Below are 19,287 nucleotides of genomic sequence, written 5' to 3'. Positions count from 1 at the left end.
TTCTTCTAAATCTGTGTTATCTTGTTTGTGGTTTGCAAGCAATTCGGAAATTGTGTTTGCATAAATTCTAGGGTCAGAGGTCATCTATTTGTTTAGGACTTTCTGTTGGGTTTTTCCCCAATCATTTATCCCTCGCTGCCCACCTACCTATAGATCAAGAAAAAGAATATTTGGATTCAGTGGAGAAACACTCATCCACGTCCTCATGTTGGTATAACGTTTGTTTACTGAAATGGGCACACAAATTGTTACGTTCCTATTACAGGGATAATTTAGGCATTTTGTAGCACACACTGGGACTGTTAAGTTTGCTAACAGTGTCCAAGGATACCCATTTTCATGTATGCTAGAGGTGGAAATGCATAAATAGTAAAGGCTGGAATTTAGCGTGAGGCATGTTAGGAATAGGAGAAAATGACGCATTTGTTGGTGTGTGTTGCTAATTCTCCAGTAATTTTAACCAGTCCCGTTCACGGAATTTCAGACAATTGTACAAAGGAATAAAAGGACAAGCATTTTTCTTTTTTTAAAATGAAGGATAAAGAAGGCCATCAGAAATACAAAAAGAAACCCCCCTTTTTTGCCTACATGATGTATAAAATTAACTTTATGGACAATGATTGCTTGTTCTGCTTTTTCATGTCTGCTGTTGTTTACCATATTGACACAGGCCTGCTTATCCCTCCAGCTCCCTTAGCTATAGGGCCCTTGGGCGAGGAGCTCGGAGGGTTGAGTTTTGCCATAGACCAATTCTTTTTGCGTGGCTCTTACCCTTGACTGTGCTCTTCCTTCCTCCCTGCAGCTGATGAGGAAGGAGGTAGATCAAGATGTGGCTTCCCTCGAGGTCACTGGTGAGATTTCCAGATACTGCTCTAGCAAGCAGAGGGGGGAAACGTTTCCCCAAATATTCTGTTACTCTATTTTTTTTTCCTGCAAGAGTGAGATGTTCGAACAGTTGTATGCGTTTTTGTCTGTTCTTACAAACTCCACAGAGAAACTGCCATTTCTTACAAAAGCACCAATCCTGCAAATATATGAATGCTTAGCTTTTGCCTGCCTTAAGTGAGGACTGACTTCATGCAGAGGTAAATGAGGACAAATCCAAACACAATCCAAAATTAATCCAAATATGCTGAGTTAGTGTTCTAAAATGTAATTTGTTTATTTTGATGCAGCAGATACTTAATTTCTATTTAATTACCTTGAGCCATGCATCCTTCAATACCTGAAGCATTTCTCTGATTTGGTGATACCTTTTTCTTGCTTTCTCGCTATGACTTTGCAATACAAACTTTATCTGTCTATATAGGTAAAGATTTATCACTACACTTATTCTTTCTTATTGCAGCTATCTAATGCTCTTTTCTCTTGATCTTTTGCACTGCTGCCTTTAAAGAACTCCCCAGAAGGCTCTGACAGAAAATGGACATATTTAAATGTGCCTGAAACAGATGGTGATACTGTGAGTTCTCCTGAATCCTCTGCTTTAGCTTACTTTTAAGGTTTCTCTCTCTTTTCTCCTTTTTTCTTGAAGACTGTACCTGTGTGTCTTGCAACGTTGCTGTGTGTTAGGATTTAGATAGTTATATATGTTTTTGAGCAACCTTGCTCACTCACTCAAAAGAAAACGTACACAGATCTCTTGAATGCCTCTGATTCTGGCAGTGTGCATATTGCTCTGGTTTTCTTTAAAAATACTTAGTTCTTTCCTAATTGTAATCTTTTGGAAGAGGAAATCCTCATAGCAATACTTGGTAAGGTATGAGTGAAAAGAAGAGGTTGAGGGGTGATGTATTATATTGCAGTGGAAAATTTTGTGGGATTATTGCTAAAGTTTTTTTGGCTTTAGGATATTTGCAGAAATGGTGGGTAGTGAATTTTGCTCATTCTTTTTAATTGCTAATGAGAGGTGAGTGTCATTTTAAACAAACATGGATTTATACCATCTCCATTATGGGAAGCATCCTTATAACTTTTTCTAATGGTTCTGTCAGCAGTTGTCTTGGGATACTCAGTAAAAATTAGGTGGACAGCTGAACCAGAGAGGTGATTATTTTTTTCCTGCTTGGAACTTACGTGAGCTTACAATTTATGTAGCCTGTCTGCTCTTCAGTTCATGCATGAATTCAATGGCGGTAATTTAGATTTAGTCATGTTTATAAATAGGTTTGAGTCCTGCATGGAAAAATATCAACCGTCTAGACATGTAAGCTATTATTAATTATAGTTCTTATTCTCTTTTACATCAAATGGTGGTATTTCTGTTCCATGATACATCTGTTCTCATAGCAAGTCCTAACAAGTGTGACAATATTGCAAGGCTGTAGCTGTATGAAAAAAGCAGATTCTGGAAAAGAGTAATTTGTTTAAATCTCTTAAGTCCTTTTTCTCTCCCGCTCCAGACTAGCATTAACAGCATGCTGAGTGTATATAGTGAAACTGGTGACTATGGCAACGTGAAGGTCAGTGGTGAAATCCTTCTCAACATCAACTACAGCTACAAAACAGGGGCCCTCAACATTCTGGTGAAAAGTTGCAGAAACCTGGCCGTTGCAGATGAGAAGAAGCAAAGGACCGATCCGTAAGCACAGAAAAGAATTTCCTTTTAGGCTCTGCTAGGTCACATGCCGTAGTCGGTGACGTAGCCTGGGGCTGTGATACGAGCCTGAGAACTCATAGGCTTCAGTTGCTACAAGCCAGCATTCTGATGGTTGATGTTGGATTCCCTGTGGGAACTTGAATTTTCAATATGTTTATTAGGGCAACATGTGGCTGTTCTGGGGACATAAGGATATTACTTAAATTATCAACCTGTTTGATAGTAAAAGAGAAAAAAATATGAAGGAATAAGGAGGCTGAACCGATTTCTTACTTCTAGAATCAAAACTAAAGTATATGAGAGGAGTGATGTTTTGGAGGGAGGAAGGGATAGAGGTAACTTTGATTTCATGCATCCATAGATTCAGTTTGTAAGGACCATGTTTTCTCATTATAGTTTTCAGTAGAATATGTAAATTCTCTCATCAGGAAGTACTAATTAGTGTCTCTAATAATGTGTAATCCCATCGTAAGGTATGAAGTTTTTCATTCTCTTGTATTTTCAGTGCATGTGGTGTTATATGTAACCAGTCAGTAATCGTATACTACAAAGGGAAAGCTTTCTGCGTTTCTGACAATAAGTAAATTAATTTATCTCCACCTTCTGTTACGCTGATCCTATGTTTGTAGATGAGGACCATACCTTTCCATGTTTCACATATTCTCTGTTATATGTGTACATTTTTTTAGACTCCGAGAACTAATTTCCTCATACGTGTTGCTAATGCAGGAATGTTAGGTCCCTGCTCAAACTGGTCATTTTTTATTCCTTGCTAATAATTTACTACTTGATCTGCAGATATGTCAAAGCATACCTTCTGCCTGATAAGTCCCGCCAAAGTAAACGGAAGACCAAAATTAAAAGTAACAACACCAATCCAGAATTTAATGAAACACTGAAGGTGAGAACACTGTCTCTCTCTCAGGCTGCGATGAATGTTCTGCTTGTGCTCACAGGCTTTTCTATATGTGTTCCAGTGTGGGGGTTAGAATTTGGAAGAGATGCCTCAAAAGGGAAGGTATTTAAGCAAAAACATCTAGTAATCCTACGAGTTGTAGTTTCTGGCTTTCAACATTGAGGAAATGTTTTTGTTTGGTTCTCCCCGTTACAGGTAAAACTTCTATTAGTTTCCATAGATCTCTTTCAAAACTAACTAATCCCATCTAACCTGAGTTCAGAGTTGTTAAAAGCACCTTAAAGATTTTGTACACCCTAAGTTAGCAACTGATGCTGAAGTAGAGGTAGCTTAAAACTTCCTGTCTAACTGATTTTGAAGAGAAAATAACCTTTTGCAGTAAGATCTGAATTTCTCTGGAGGCTGTAATTTATTTTTATTTTTAAAGCAGAAATAAAATAAAATTTTATTTTTAAAGCAGAACTGGCTTTGATAAGAAAACGCCAGCAACGGCTCCACGGCTTCCTAAAAAGCCACGGTGAGGTTCATTTGCTGTTGCAAAAGGCGACAACAAATTACTTCCTTGAGGACTGGTGGAGCACAACCCCTAGGCTCTTTCCTCCCTTGCCTTTTACCCACGTCCGCTACAGAGGCTGAACGATTTTGAGCTCCTCACAGGCTGCTTATTCACCTCCTTGGCTCTGTGGTGCAGGTGGGAATGGCAGAGTTTCTGCCCCATTCACTGCCTGTCTGGCACCTGGATCGCAAGACTCCTGGTGATTCCCCTTCCTGTCAGTTGACAAGAGTTATCCCAGCTGGCTGTCATGAGGGCAGAAACTCCTGAAATATATGTATCTATTTTTTTTTTTTAATTTCAGTGATGTTTTAAATAAATTTCTTATAGTGGAGGCTAATAGATGTTCCCTGGCCAGTATACTTGGCTTAACCTGGCTACAAAACCATTTTGCAGACTTAATGCACGCTTGGTCTAGCCAGACCGCTTGCCAAGAGAGAGTCTCTTGTATAGCCCCATTTTTAAATGGCTTACATTAAAGTTAAGACTTGCCTGAACTGGAAGAAAAAAGGTGTTAGACTCTATTTAGCAAGGAACGTAGCACTAAACATGTTTTCTGGTAGGGAACTCGGTGAGGATAGGACCTAGCAGCTTGCTAAAAATGCGAATTGTAACAGAGAGGGCTTACTTTTGTGGGTATGTAAGCAAGAGCTACATCTGTTCATCCCAACTGCAACTACTGTTAAAAAAAGAAAAGAAAAATAATTAAATCTGTGTCATCCCTCTGACTTTTATTCCATTGTTGCTAAATATGAAATCTCTCACAGCGGAACCGTTGGCACCTAGGATTAAGCATTGCAGACATATCTATACGTGAATAGCCTACTTGTGTGGCTTGCCAACTGACTTGACCATTTCAGCTTTTGGAGAATATGTGTCTGTGTCCAGACATTGTTCCTGATGCAGAAAAGAAGACATCTGGGTCTCTTCAGCTAACACTAGGAGAAGGGTGAATTTCAGGGAATTAATGGGCCTTTTGCTAAAAGCAGAGCGTGCAGAGCTAGAATTCCAGATGTTTATAATTGTCTGTGTATTTGTTAGAATATTGTGTTTCTTCAGAGGAGTTTTTTAACAGCTTTCAAAACCAACAATGGTTACTAAGACTGATATGCTTGGTGCATGCTTTGCGGATGCAGTTTTACTTGTTTTCGGAACAATTTTTCATAAGTTACAAAGATACAATTGAAAGGGAGAGGACACTATTTCTAGAAAGTAGCGTACAGCAGAATCTCTTCAGGGATGAAAGAACGAGTTGGGTTTCTTCTTAAGAATGAAACTTTGATGTTGATCTGCTTCTTTTACATAAACTTATAAGGAATTAACAGGATCATAGTTTTAAGCATCATAATTTACTTTAGAGTCACAAATACCCAGTAAATAATACAGGAAAAAACCACAACCATGATAGTAACATTAATTACCATTGGGTGCATACTGCAAAGAAAAGAGTTAGATTTAGCATTAACATTATGAGCTTTCTGGCTAGATCAATCTTGTTCGCAAAGAAGACAAATTCGTCTGTCATGCTTCAATTGTTAGCTGCTGTGGGCCTCGTGAAATTGAGCTAGAGCTGTAAAAGGCTCCATGGAAACTATTATTTCCTTGTTCTGAAAGTTTCTTTTTCTCTTTTTCCGTTAGTATGTCATCAGTCACACACAGCTAGAAACCAGGACCCTGCAGCTTTCTGTCTGGCACTATGACAGATTCGGACGCAACAGCTTCCTTGGGGAGGTGGAAATTCCATTCGATTCCTGGAACTTTGAAAATCAGGGCGATGAGTGGTTTGTGCTCCAGCCCAAGGTAAGGGTTTCCAGGGGCTACTGAAAGTGCTGCAAAGCAAATTTAGCAAGGCTTAGTTATTTTTTCCTTTGGAATGTGTTTATAAAATGGGACTTTATGAGTGTCTAATATGGCAATAGAAGTAACATCTTTTTTCTTTATTCAATCAAAACATACTGATTTTGAAGTCTTCATGAAAACTTTACATGTGGTTGGCTGCTTAAAAGCAAACAAAAGCCCACTACCTTTTAAATAAACTGTAAGTTCATCTTGTAAAAAATCACAGTGGAGAAATGACTTAGGAAAGAAATTAGTTTTTAAAAACAGCACATAAAACGAAGTCGACCACTCTCCCTTACCCAACCCTTAACAGTTTATTAAAGAAATAGGCTTTTTTTTTGTTTGTTTCAAAGTGCTTTACACCTTTCAGCTGTGACAAAATGACTTCTTAATCTCCTATTCACCTTAACTAGGAAGGTACAAGATAAGGCTTCTCAGCAGGCAAGTCAATTGGTCTGTGAAACAGGACCTGCGTTGTACTTAGCTAAGGATAGGATGACTTCTGTCTCTAGGACACCCCCTGCTTTGGTAATGGTGTTTATTTTTGGAAGAGATTCAAAGAGCTATTGTAAACTAGAGGATTAAAGGCTTCTGCCTTGCTCCTGCAGCAGCCAGAACCCCCAGGAGTTCCAGTGGTTTAGATTGACATTTCAGAAAGTGTATTTTTGTTGTTACGAAAAAATCCAAGGTTGTACTGCAAGTGATGTGAAGGTTGACTCAGATGACTTCTTTGCTCTGTGTTCATTGTATTTAAGGAAATAGTGTTACATTCGGGGTTTCAGGGGAGTGTGTTTCATCCGTGCCTTTCTCTCAGGTGGGAGATGGATCTGATTGCTGTATAATTAATTTCTAGGTATAGCCCTTTGTGAGGCTTACATCTAAACTCTCACAAAATTATATTTTAGTAAATAATTTGCCAGAAGATACATAAGGAAATTGGTCTCTGCTTTGAACACTTACACACCTCACACTTTATAAGTGGCAAGGAAGATCATTCCCAGTTTCCTAGTTCAGCTTTGTTAATAAGGCTGACCACCAGCTCTTCCTTCATGGTTGAGACAAGGTGAGACCAGGAAGAGAAAATGGCTAACGATGGCAAACGTGTTTCTGTCAGCACTGTATCTGAATTACAGAATTACACCGTCCTCCTTACAAGGTTGCTTCACATACATTACTTTTGTCGGGTCTGCTCTTGAAGTAGAAGAAATGTCTACCACATCTCTGTCATAGTTCTGTCTGGTGTCAGATGTTGCTCTTATTTAGTACCCACCGGTCTACAACAATAAGATACACATCTAGTATTTCTTTTGCTTGTGGCTTGTATGCAATGTTGGTCTGCAACTGAGCTTCTTATCATGCAGTAGTCTCTTTGTCGTGTCACTTCAGTCTCTGGGGATTTGTGTGTGTATGGGTAGTTTCTTTTAATCCTAACAGGGGGAAAAAAATAAGAGACAGTCATGAAGCTCTCCTGCTTGGGGAAAAAAGTAATGAGGCACTAAGCATTTCAGCCATGCCAGCTGGAAGGTGTTGTCTGATTATTTCCAAACCCATTAAAAGGCTTTTTAAATGAGTTCTTTTTTACCAAAGAAAGCAAACACAGAATTGGTCTTGTCTGCCTCCTAAGTTGTTATAAATAATGTTTCTAAACTTAAAATGCTGCTAAGATTTTTGATCAGCAAAGATAATTAAAAAAACCCAAACTCTCAATTATTGCATTTGGAATTTAAAAAAAAGCCCAGGTTAATACACATGCAAATTACATGCTGTTCTCCCATATGAACTGCCTGATAGAGTCAGGAATGGCAGTGAAACATTTCCCAGGTTTTATTACAGTGCTTTATTTGTTCTATCATGAATCATTTAGCTGCTTTAGTGGAAAGGATGGAGACTTTAAGACCTGTTTCCTCCACGAGCACTGAATGTCTGTTTTCAAAAGGAGTGTGGTTAAATCAGACAAAGAGGAGAAAATAGTTCTGTGGTTAAAGAGGGGGCCATGTTATATGTGGGTTTGGGCAGGAGGTTGACAAACTGCTCCTGACGTAAGAACTTATACTGTCACTTGTCCACCAGTAGAACAGAAAAAAATAATCCTTGCTGCCTTTATGGGAAACTTGATCCTAAACTTGCATCGTTTAGACCACAAGTGGTCTGCCTGACTGGCAAGACTTAGATGTTGTGCAAGTTATTCCACAGGCATTTACTGCAGGTTTGCTTTTGTCCTCCGTTGTACCAAGTGGCATCAGACACTGGCGGAGACAGAACTGTTTTTCTCGGAGTCAGTGCAGGAATGCCTGTGTTGCTGTGAAAGTGCTTCAAAGTCACAAAAGGGCCATGCTGTTATCACCAAAATTGCTTTGTTCCCTGTCCCACCCCTGCATACAGACTTAGCCCCGCTGAACGTGCTTAGTGCCTTAGCCTGGAGTCATTGAGCAAGGTCAGCGTGTGCCCGAGTCCTTCATAGACCTGGTTTCTAATGTAGATCTACAAGATTTCTTTTCTCACCGCACATTATTTTTCTAGAAGTCAGTCTGGACTCGCATAACATGTTCTCTCCATGTTGCATCTATTGTTTGTAAAATGTAGTTTCCAGCTTCTCACAGCACGAATGGAAGCTGAGCACGCGTCAGCGAAGGCCTAATGTTCTTTTAACAAGGATGCTCTGAAAAGCACTGAGTGCGGTTCTTCTGGGCAAGATTCAAACATTTATAAAACAAAAAGCTACAGAAATAGATGCTTTGTAGAAAAGGAAAAGGCCACTTGGAATAACAGTTTTCAAGAACTTTTTCTATTTCGGAGCTGCACTCTGCTCTCTCCCCTCGCCATCGTTCCCCACACCTCTGTTCCAAGAGTGACTCAGGAGTGACTCCTCTAAAATACGTGAAACCAATTACGGTGTAAAGTCCTGATTGGGGGAAATAAGAGCTGAATGTCAGCTTAAATTAGCTACAGCTTGTATGTCCAGAAATAAGTTTGAGGTTTTCTTCTGTTCGTTTGCTTCACTTACTCATGCTAGGTATCTCTCTCCTCTGCGTGTTCACTGAACAGTGTCTAATGCCGCGTGGCTTTATTGTTCTGAGAGCCTGCGTTCCCTAGCTCATAAAGTTTTCTAAAACCTGTTGCGTTCAATCTGGAATGTCTAATTATCTGAAAGTGGGCTGGTATGTCTTGATATATTTAAGAACTGTTTCAAACACGGTATCGGTACAACGAAATTAAAATCAAAAGGAGAAGGTGAATGATTAACCTTAGCTGGGTTTCTGGGGTTTTTTGTTTGTTTTTTTTTAACTTTCTTTTCAGGTGGAGATTGCAACAGATGTTGGACTTCAATATAAAGGAGAACTGACAGTTGTTTTACGTTACATCCCCCCAGACAGAAACCTAATGCTTCCTCTAGGGCAGTTTCAAGGTAAAACAAACATTAACATCAGCATATGATATCATCCCTCTGAGTGTTAAAAATCCTTATCTAGGGTGTAATAATGGTATTAGTGAAGACTGAAATCGTACTTAAAATATGCTGGTTGTCTTTATCTGTGGGGATTTTGAACCCTATTTCTCCTGCTCTGTCCTCTTCTCTTACATTGACCCTAAGGAGAGAGGAGTGTGTAGTCAAGTGTTGATGCATAGCTGTGACCTAATTAAAAAAAACTCAGACATTAGATAGCATGATTGATGGCAGCCACATAGAAATAAATTGTCTGCATCATAGTCTGTGGGTTCTGTGTTCAGCTAGTTATATACAGTATATAGCTGATCAAAGTAATAGCCTTCACTTAGTTCCTCATTATTAATTCTCCTTAAGCTTACCTATCTCCTCATTTTCACTCATTTTTCACACTGCTTTACCTTTGTAACAGAGTTTTACTCTATTACTGCTGTAATTCAGTCCTGTAAAATATTATTTGCATTCTTTAGGGTAAGCCATTATCTTCATGAGCAATGCATAGGGGAAAATATTTACTAACTCTTTGCGTTGTAGTAGCATGAGGAACAGCAATCATCTGAAGTGAAAGCAATCGCTGGGTAGCAACTGAGTGTACATGGATATACCAGAGACAGGTATATCACTGTCTTGGTGTCAGCATTGCTTGTTAGCATTAGGATTTGATAGATATATTGGACTTCTTCCTTTTTTTTCTTTTTTTTTTGACAGGTGACGTTCCCTCTACTAGCAGTAATTCCAAGGTTTTCTCTCAAAAGCTAATTGTTTGAAAAGTCCAGATATATGCTATCTGCATTTTTTACATTAGTACATTTTAACATCACTCCTGATCTTTTTTCTGATGTTTTCAACCTGAATCAGTGTGTACAATCCCTGCTGATAAGCCTCTTAAAATCTGCAGCAGCAGCAAGTACCCATGTCCTCACGCTGCTGTTCAAAAGCAGTAGCGTGTCGGTGAGCACCAGGTCCTTCGGCACGGTCTCCGAGGGGCACTGCGTCCTTACACATGGAATATATTTGGTGCATTTTTACATTTTAAGCTTTGGGACAGAGGTTTTATACCTTGTTTGTGGTGTATACCTGTCTTAACATCAGTGGTGGAAGTGGATTCTGACAAGAGGGTAGGATTCACAGGACACGCAGTTCCTTGTATTCAGTATAGTAATCTACAAATACTTATATTCGGATAGGATTTCAGATAGAGCACTATGTTGTGTCCAGCAAGAACTATCTCATTACATGGTCAAGTTCTTTATCATATATGGAGTGATTTTTCTGCCCCTGCCTTATTAGTTTCTCTATGCATAGAGAATCAGAATGTTCTCATAAGGAGTACTTTCATCCCATTGCAGCACGTGATTTAAAATCTAGCCAAGACAATTTACATTTCCAAATCAGTCTTGCAGTGTATATGTAATTTCTGATGATGATGTTGCAACTCTGTTCTATGTATAGGAAAGAAGAGCTTTAAAAAAGGAAAAAAGGGAGAACCTCACATGCCATCTGGAGGTATATTGGAAGTCCTTATCAAAGAAGCAAAGAATTTAACAGCAGTGAAATCAGGAGGCACATCTGACACTTTTGTGAAAGGGTCTGTGTTTTTGTTTGGGTTTTTTTTTCCTCCCCCCCTTTTTTTTTAATGGCTGCACTGAATCATATTTTGGCTGACTCAGGGTTTTTTTTTAATATATATCTGTATATGTGTGTATGGAGTGTTAGTCCTGAAAAACAACTGGCACCTTGAAATGCTATGCTGAAGAGAAGGATGCTGTGGAATAAGGGTAGAGAGGTATGAGTTGTCTCAGTGTTGAAATACGATCGTATTTAAATACCACTCAGTCAAGAAACAGAATCATTCCTATAAAAGAATCCAATGTGCTAGTGTGCATGCTGTTATAGAATCCAATGTTTGGTAAAAGAAAATACTTCCATTGAGTCAGCAGAGAGGGAGGTGAATATTCATCAGTCCTGGAGGTAAGACGTTGTAAATTAGGGTGCTCACACTGGAGATGATACCTCATCTGGTGGTGACATGTACATTTTGGGGGAAACTGAAACAGTATATATTTTTTACGAAGGGGAATAAGCAGACTACGTCCTGAATAAGAAACTTGTTTTCAGGAAGATACAAGTCTGTTTGGATTCCTTGTAAAACAGCAAACAGCACCTATAAAAGTTGGTGTGCTCCATCAAGCTGAGGTTCTTTCTAATGGTTGTCACCTGAAACATGCAGAAAGAGAAAATTCATTATGTGTGTGAGGAAATTCCATTTTGATTCACGTTAATATGCTAACTGAGAAAAAAATTTTCTCTCTTATACTAGAAATATTTTTGGATTTTTTTTCTAGTGCTTAATTGGGGAAGCTCTTTGGCATGTAGTACAGTGTCAAGGAGCATGTTTAAACCCTGAGGGTTCCCAGGAAGTCTATCGCTGACTTCAAACATAATGTCTTAACTCTAATTGTGTCTCGTTGTTAACATTTTATATTCTTTGACAGAAGATGTTTAAAAATTCTGCTCTGATGGCTTTCAGTTTTGATTTTAAAGATGCATAATTTTGAAAAAATTAAGCTCTGTGTCGCTTACATGCCTCTACACATGTGGGTACATTAAAATATACATAATATGACATATATGAACATTTTTATTAGATAAGCAGCATTTTGTGTTGGACAGTCCAAATCGAAACTATACAGAAGAGGCCACATTTAGGATATACTTGTGTTTGAAAAAAATGAACATAATCCTGCATGCCTCATTATGTTGGATTTTTCATAAATGTTAAGTTATGCATTAGCAATGTTACATTTAGGGAATAATGGATAGCTTAAGACATTTTTCTTTGCCAGTTTTTGCTCTCAGTGCTAGCTGTCAATATTGCTGATTTTTAGATATGCTCTAGTTCATTAGTAATGGTTTGAGTGTTTTTACTAAATGGGAACCATAGAAAACATCCTGGTTTTAATTGCCTGATGGAGCTGAGAATTTATCTTGATGTTGTAGTGTGCTCCAAACTATGACTAAGCTCATACACTCCATGTAGAAGAAGTTTGAGCTATTCTTCCTATGTATTTGTTCTTACGTGCCATCTCTCTTTTCCTGATATATGTGAAGGCATTTCCTTTTACTGAAAATAGGCTGTCTGACCCCACTATGGCTTGTTCCCACCTGGAGCTTGCAACAGACTTCAGGGAGAAAATGTTGCCACAGCCTTTTTACATTAGCAGTAGCAATGTGTGGCCAATAATCCTCCGGACTATCTTTAGTTAGCGGTGTCTGCTGTTGCTGACATGGATCATTCAGTACAGTTGAACAGGAGTCTGTTTTCCTTGGACTATTGGTCTGTTGTGTCTCATGGCCAAATGCATAATCAAGTTGCCATGAACCAGTTGAGGTGCTGCAGTGGTCTAGCACTGCTAGCCTGAGGTAGTTTGACACAGATTATCCCACAGTTAGCCCACTGCAGTAAACTAGCTCACGTTTATTGTCAGTGAAAGCCTGCACAGGAATCCTGATTGAGGTCTAGTGATACAATTTGTTTGTATGTCTGACCCTTTAGTATTTATGTGCAACTGCATAGTTACTCCGTTAGCTTTGCTGAAGGAGGTGAAAGTACGGACTATGAGAATTTGTAGAGACCTCTGATTTTCAACAAGAGTATTAAGTTCTTTTAGTTTCATTAAAGGAATTTACCACTAAAAGTAAAATGTGAATAGCTTGTCCAACTTTACAGCATTTTTATTTCTCCACTCAATAGGGCTTTAGGCAATTCTAATTAATGATGCCAACCTGCTGAAGTTCCTTATCAGTCATTTCCATTTTTTTCTGGAGGACCTCCTGTCCTGCTTTTAGAGGGACACTGGACAAGATGACTCCAGAGGCCCCTTCTAGCCAACATTTTTATGATTCTGTCTATATTTAACCTCACTGAAATAAAAACTTTGTGGTTAAGACCCAAGACTTGGGGCAAGGAGACCTGATTCCAGTTTCTGCTGGTGATGGCTGACTTTGTAACTGTAAGAACAAACAGAGCACAAATGCAAAATATGCACTTCAGGTATATGCTTAATTTAGTAACAGTGAGGAGATGGGGTCCTGATCCCATTTGAACATCTACATGACTGTAATTCTTTGTGACAATTATGTGACAATCCATCTACATATTCAACTTTCCTTTTCTATAACTCCCAGATACCTGCTCCCAGATGACAGCAAAGCTACAAAACACAAAACTCCCATAATAAAAAAGAGTGTGAACCCCCAGTGGAATCACACCTTTGCTTTCAGTGGCTTGAATTCAAAGGATATACGTAACGTCTGCCTAGAATTGACTGTGTGGGACAAGGAGTCGCTCTCCAGTAACATTTTTTTGGGAGGTGTCCGTTTGAGCACTGGAAATGGTAAGGTCCCATCTGACTCGTGTTTGCTTTTCTTATTCTGCTCTCCTTCCTCCTCACCCCATGTGATTCATGTTATACGGAGGACAGAACTGTTACTAGGGGTATGGAAAGTATATGGGAACTTGGGGAAATCGAAAAGGGAGAGAAGGCAACATGTAATCTGTAGATGATTTAGTTCTTTCCTCCACTGAGACACAAACATTTGGTGCCCGGCTGTACTTCTGCACAGTCTAGAAGAACTGGGAATACCTTGGAAATGTTTCTTAGCATCCTAGTGAGGAGGAGGAGGTTACTTTTGTCCAGCAGCAGCCTTTCTGCTGTCGATGGTGTGATCTGGAAGAGGTGTGAATCCATTCCTCCTCTGTTAGGAGAAAGTTGCTGATGCCGCAGGGTGGGGAGGTTTATGTGCCTCTGTCCATGTGTCACAAAGGAGTTTAATGACAAACTGATGCTCTCCAGGAGGTACCTGTTTTCAGTATAACTCCCTGCAGGTGGTAAAGTGGTTGTCGTCTTTCTTACACGCTGTTGGAGCGAACGAGCAAGGATATTAAGTAACTGCTTACTAATACGCCAAAATGCCTCATGTTTTTATAATTGACAGGCGTAAGTAACGGCAAGGAGGTTGACTGGATGGACTCTCAAGGGGAAGAGCAGCACCTCTGGCAGAAGATGATTGACAGTCCAGGAGCTCCTGTGGAGGGGATACTAATGCTGAGATCTAGCATGGGGAAACGCAGGCTCTGAAAGACTTTAACTGCTGGGCGCTGCCACAGGAACTCCTGACTTGAGTGGTGTTCAGGCTCTTGTCACTTTGCCCACTTGAAAGTGGGAGAGGGTTGTAATCCTTGCCTTGGATATTAAGGCTCTGAGTGATATTTTAATGCATTCTGCACTTTCATGTGCACGTTTTTAACCCAGGCTTCTTGTACGGATTACGTTTCTTCTGAAGTCAGTAAGGATTAGACCTTGTCCAGAGATTGGACTGGCCTTCTCTGTCCCTTCTGGTGAGTGGTGCGCAGCTGATGAACACCTCTGCCTGTGCGGGGCATGGAGTGAGCAAATTCTCTAGTTAGTCATTTAGTAAATAATGCCTGGTTTTACCTGTCTCCTCCTGGGTCAAAGATGGCCTAGAAGACAGCAGTGATACAGTACAAGCAGATTCAGAGTGAGTCTGTGCTTTGGTATTTGAAAGAGAAGAAGCCATAATGTTATGAAGGATAACAAAAAACATTTCTTTACCATGTTTGCTTGTTGGGCTGTGCAGTGGTCAGGAATACAGGCTTGGGACCGAGCAGCCCACCCAGGAAGGCCAATGCACTGTGGTGCACACTAGAAATAGGCAGCAGGTGAGCTGGTGTACAGTGCTGGTGTTCTGGCATTCTCTGGGTTATTTTAACGCACCGTATAAAAGGCAGACTTGGTTCGACACAATCGAAGAGCCTCTAATGAAAATAAATCGTAACAAATCGCCAGTTTCCAGAACTACATGGTATTACTGTGTCTTTCATTCAGTTGACAGCTCTAGCCAAGATCTTCTGATGTCATTCAACAGAGGGTATATGTACGTTGACATGCCTGTCCCCATCTGGTATGTCACTGAAATGAGACACATACTGGGTTTGGACATAGTTAGCCAAGACCTTGATTAAACAGACCATGTAGCAAAGTGACATGATTTAAAGCACGTGCCAGAATGATTTGCACAATTGTGGAATTTTCTCTGCATGGGCTGGGATCCCATTCAGGCACGCCCACACATGTTAGTTATTAACCAGAGTAGGACTTCTTTCTCCTGAACATCCCCCTGTGACTTAACAGTGGATTTAATGGTAAGAGTGGGTTTTGGCCAATTCAATCATGGATCTTATTAACTGTGACAATTGTTCAACAGTCATTTCGCCATTTGGTTTCCTAAAGTGATTTTACACCTACTTAGATCCCCCATCCTTTGGGGACTTATGCAGGTCATATGTGAAGAGCATGCTGTTTTAAATAGTTCTTGTCGGCTACTCTTACCATAATGAGATAGGATTATAATCTTTTTTCAAGACAGCACATGTCTGCTTGCAAGATTGGATAATAATGTAATTGCATTTCATGTGATTGTTCAGGGTATAAGGCAAAGGAAGATCAGTAAACTGAGTGAACAATGTTTCTTCTGAATTTTCCAGGATTAGAACACAGCTTCCTATTTGAACTGGTAAATTCATGTATAGCTATTCTCACTTTTTTTTTTCCCCCCAAAATGTTTTATTTTTGGAAGCAATGTAGTATTAATATTAAGGAAACAAATTGAAATATATGGAAACACAATACTTACATAAATTACTGAAAAAAACCACAAACTTTCAAAGAATGTATCATTCCCTGTAGATAAAAGTATTCAAAGAAATAAGACTTTATTCAATATTCCCCCAGTATTCAAAGTATTCACAGAAATAAGACCATAAAATCTAATTTTTTTGAAAGATATAAATGTTGTTCTTCACAATCCAGAAATTGCAAGAAATCTAGATTGAACAACAGAATAGGAACTGATAGCTAAGCAACTACAGCTGGAAATTTTTACATCTGTAGCTGTCCTAGTGTGCGATTATGTACATGTATTTAGAGCTGAATCCAAACTCTTAAAATTTAATGTCTTTTTTTTTTTTTTGACATATTTTATATTGGTTTTAGTTTGAGTGGCTTGAAACTGTGGGGAAGTTTACAAGCAGTCTTAAAATCCTAATATTATTAGATGAAAAAATATTAATTTTTGTTAAAAATACTATCTTAGTTTTAATAAAGCAATTTGTTTCATTATTAATATTGTCCTTTAAAATTCTGATATGACTTTAAAAAGTCACTGGAGGTACTGCTTGCCCAGTTTGAGACCCACAATTTTCAGAAATTACCGAGTCATCTTTGAAAATAAAATTCCCTTGGAGAATCTCAGTTTGGGAACCAAAAGTCAGTAGTTGCTCAAGGAAACTGACTTCATTTTCCTTCTTTATCTATTCTTCATTTTCTTCTGAAGTCCTGCTCAAATTGGGCAGTGAAGCAAGTCTAGTCTGGTTTTAGCTGGCTTTTCATTTTAATGCCACAGATGCTGTGAGCTGATAAATTAGAGCACAAATATCAAGCGCGTACATTTTATAAACTTTTTCTTTCTGTAATAGTCTTTAAGTACCAGATTTTTTTTTTTTTTTTTTTTTTTTGTATCTGCATCCCCCTAAGTGAAACCAAACCTAACTTTTGACGCCTTAACTACCTCTCTCTTTAACAGAATCGATTTGAGTTGTCCTGGTTGTTTGTACTGCAAACCTGCATTTATTTTGGGAATAATAATATTATATTGACATGGAGGCACAAGCTTGTTTTTTTTTCACTTGCTGGAAGCTGATTCAAAAAGATAAAGCTTGTTAAAGCTAAAGAAAATGATTCTTCAGGGTAAAATTCTAGCTAGAGTTGTAGAGCAACACCAGGCAGTTGAGTGGTTTGGTTTTGTTCCATTCTGATGGTGAAAATCGGAAAAATAAGAACACCACAAAAAATTCCTTCAAGTTGAACCCCAAAATGGACACCAAATTGAAAACCTTAAAATAATATTGAACTGAACTAAACCTTTTACGTACAGTACAAGAGTTTGTCTAATTTTTGAACAGTACTTTCTGGCCTTCTAAGCATGAATGTTTTGGCTAAATCCAGTCTTGCTTTGAAAGGAGAAATTCTGTGCTTTACTGCTTCAGCTTGGTCCTGTGGTAGAGTTTGTGATGAACAGACTCATCTGGGAGGCGTCACCCAGCTCATACTCTGGCTTTAAATTCCACCTTTTCCTTCCAAAGGGCCAAAATTTCACTGTGAGCCTGCGCCTGAAATTATAGACCAGGCTACGAATAGACTGTAGGTGTCAACTGTAGTTCAGCGTATGAAAGGCACAATTTCACCTGGGATGTCATTTTGGCCAAGGCGGTGGGGTTTGCCATGGATCAGATCTGGAGCAGTACAGTGAGATTACCGCCTGAGTTAGCAGTGACAATTCTGCGTTGTGGTAGAACATAATAGGTGTCACACTCCGCCTCAAATGAGCTTCAGAGAGATGATGAGCATCATATCAACACTAGAGCAATTTGGAAAGCTTTGCTGCTCTATGATGTTATCGGCACATTTGTAGGAAGCGTTTGATTTGTGGAAAATGTCACATTTAATTATATCTCTCATATCTTTGTTCTCTTCCTTTACAAAAATGATTTATGGTTTGGAAAAAGCACGAGATGATTAACTGCAGATGTGATTTCTAGTTTCCCGGATATTTGAATTAATTGCCTATAATTGTGCGTCATCACATATTGTGTGTTACCAGGCTGAACAAAAAAACCAGAAAGCCAGGAATTAGGCTAAAGCCTTCCTTTTGTATGTATGTTTACGGTATTGAAGGTGCATGAATAGTTTATTCAAAGCTAATTTATAGGAGAAAATAGCCACAATTTTAACATTGATTCGTAAACTCCTGCACTGAGTAAATAGACACAGCGGAGCTGATAAGTATTTTTCCACACAGACTTGAATAACTGAAGATGCATCAGTGGAGAAGAAATCTTCTCTACAGAGTTTTTTGAAGATGTGTTGCACAATGTGTTTTACTTTGATACATATTTTTGTAGCAAGGTAACTACAGGGCTTTCATTGCTATCTTTTTCACCTCGTAATTAGATTTTTGAGGGTTTGGCCCGTTAAGGAAGAATGAAAGTGCAACTTCCGCTGTAAAACATCAAGTGGGGCCAGTAAATACGTCTTCAGACAGTGTGGTTATTGCCGGTATCCGTCAAAAAGAGCAAATGCTGAGGGCTGTCCAAGCCCTACCATCAGACTTTGGTATCCAGCCCTGCTCTCCAGAAGTTTCTCTGCTCAGTTTATCAGCTGTCTGGGGACTTGAGGCTTCTAATTGTTGACGCTCTTGCTTGCGTGCTTAGATGCCAAAAGCAGGCTAACATAGATTTGAAATGGCCTCCCCATCTCCTCCACCTCCATCTTGGTATGCTTCAGCAAGGGTGGGAGGAAAGCTGCAAAGACTCTGAGGGACACTGTTGCCATCTTCCTGTGCTAATCCAAGTGCCATTGCCTTGCTGGAATGCCTTTCTAGATGCCACATTTTGATCTTTCTATCCCAGCTGGATGCTTTAGCAGATGGTTTAAGAGAGAAGGAACTGGGATGGTGAGTATATTTTGGTCATGGTGCATTAGACTGGAAGCTTATTCTTCTGTGCCTCTTCCAATGCAGATTATGCTACGGTAGCATGAAAGAAGCATTTTTATGCATTATTTTTTATTTTTCTTTTCCTGCCTGGTTAGACCCTGGCCAATGCAATTACGTGAAGTTGTATTCTGCAAAATACCAACTAAACTATAACAGCAGAGCAGCCATTGAGCATCCACTGGTGCTAATTGATAAGGAGAGGTAACAGGAGGGTTGCATTTAGACTGGCATAATTTTGGCTTCTTGAGGAGTAAGCACACTGCCCAGCTTCAGGCATGTGAAGTTTGTGGTTTGTTCTG

At 39.2% G+C, this 19,287-nt stretch overlaps 1 protein-coding gene across 1 annotated transcript in view; it reads left to right on the top strand.

Annotated features, from left to right (window-relative positions):
* Positions 1-14,727, top strand: part of SYTL5 (synaptotagmin like 5) — a gene marked incomplete at its 5' end in the record, with an annotated part of 63,762 nt that extends 49,035 nt beyond the window's left edge. Inside the window, 8 exons of the mRNA XM_082011553.1 lie at positions 1,397-1,462; positions 2,403-2,581; positions 3,398-3,500; positions 5,707-5,868; positions 9,205-9,313; positions 10,805-10,940; positions 13,541-13,749; positions 14,351-14,727. Of these exons, the coding sequence (XP_081867679.1) occupies positions 1,397-1,462; positions 2,403-2,581; positions 3,398-3,500; positions 5,707-5,868; positions 9,205-9,313; positions 10,805-10,940; positions 13,541-13,749; positions 14,351-14,493 (1,107 nt within the window). The 3' untranslated portion in view covers positions 14,494-14,727. The remainder of the gene's footprint in view (positions 1-1,396; positions 1,463-2,402; positions 2,582-3,397; positions 3,501-5,706; positions 5,869-9,204; positions 9,314-10,804; positions 10,941-13,540; positions 13,750-14,350) is intronic.
* Between the last annotated feature and the right edge of the window lie 4,560 nt (positions 14,728-19,287).

This window comes from Phaethon aethereus (genome assembly GCF_964289735.1).
Source record: "Phaethon aethereus genome assembly, chromosome: 1".
Classification (NCBI taxonomy): Eukaryota; Metazoa; Chordata; class Aves; order Phaethontiformes; family Phaethontidae; genus Phaethon; species Phaethon aethereus.
This window is presented reverse-complemented; position numbering and strand designations above follow the sequence as displayed.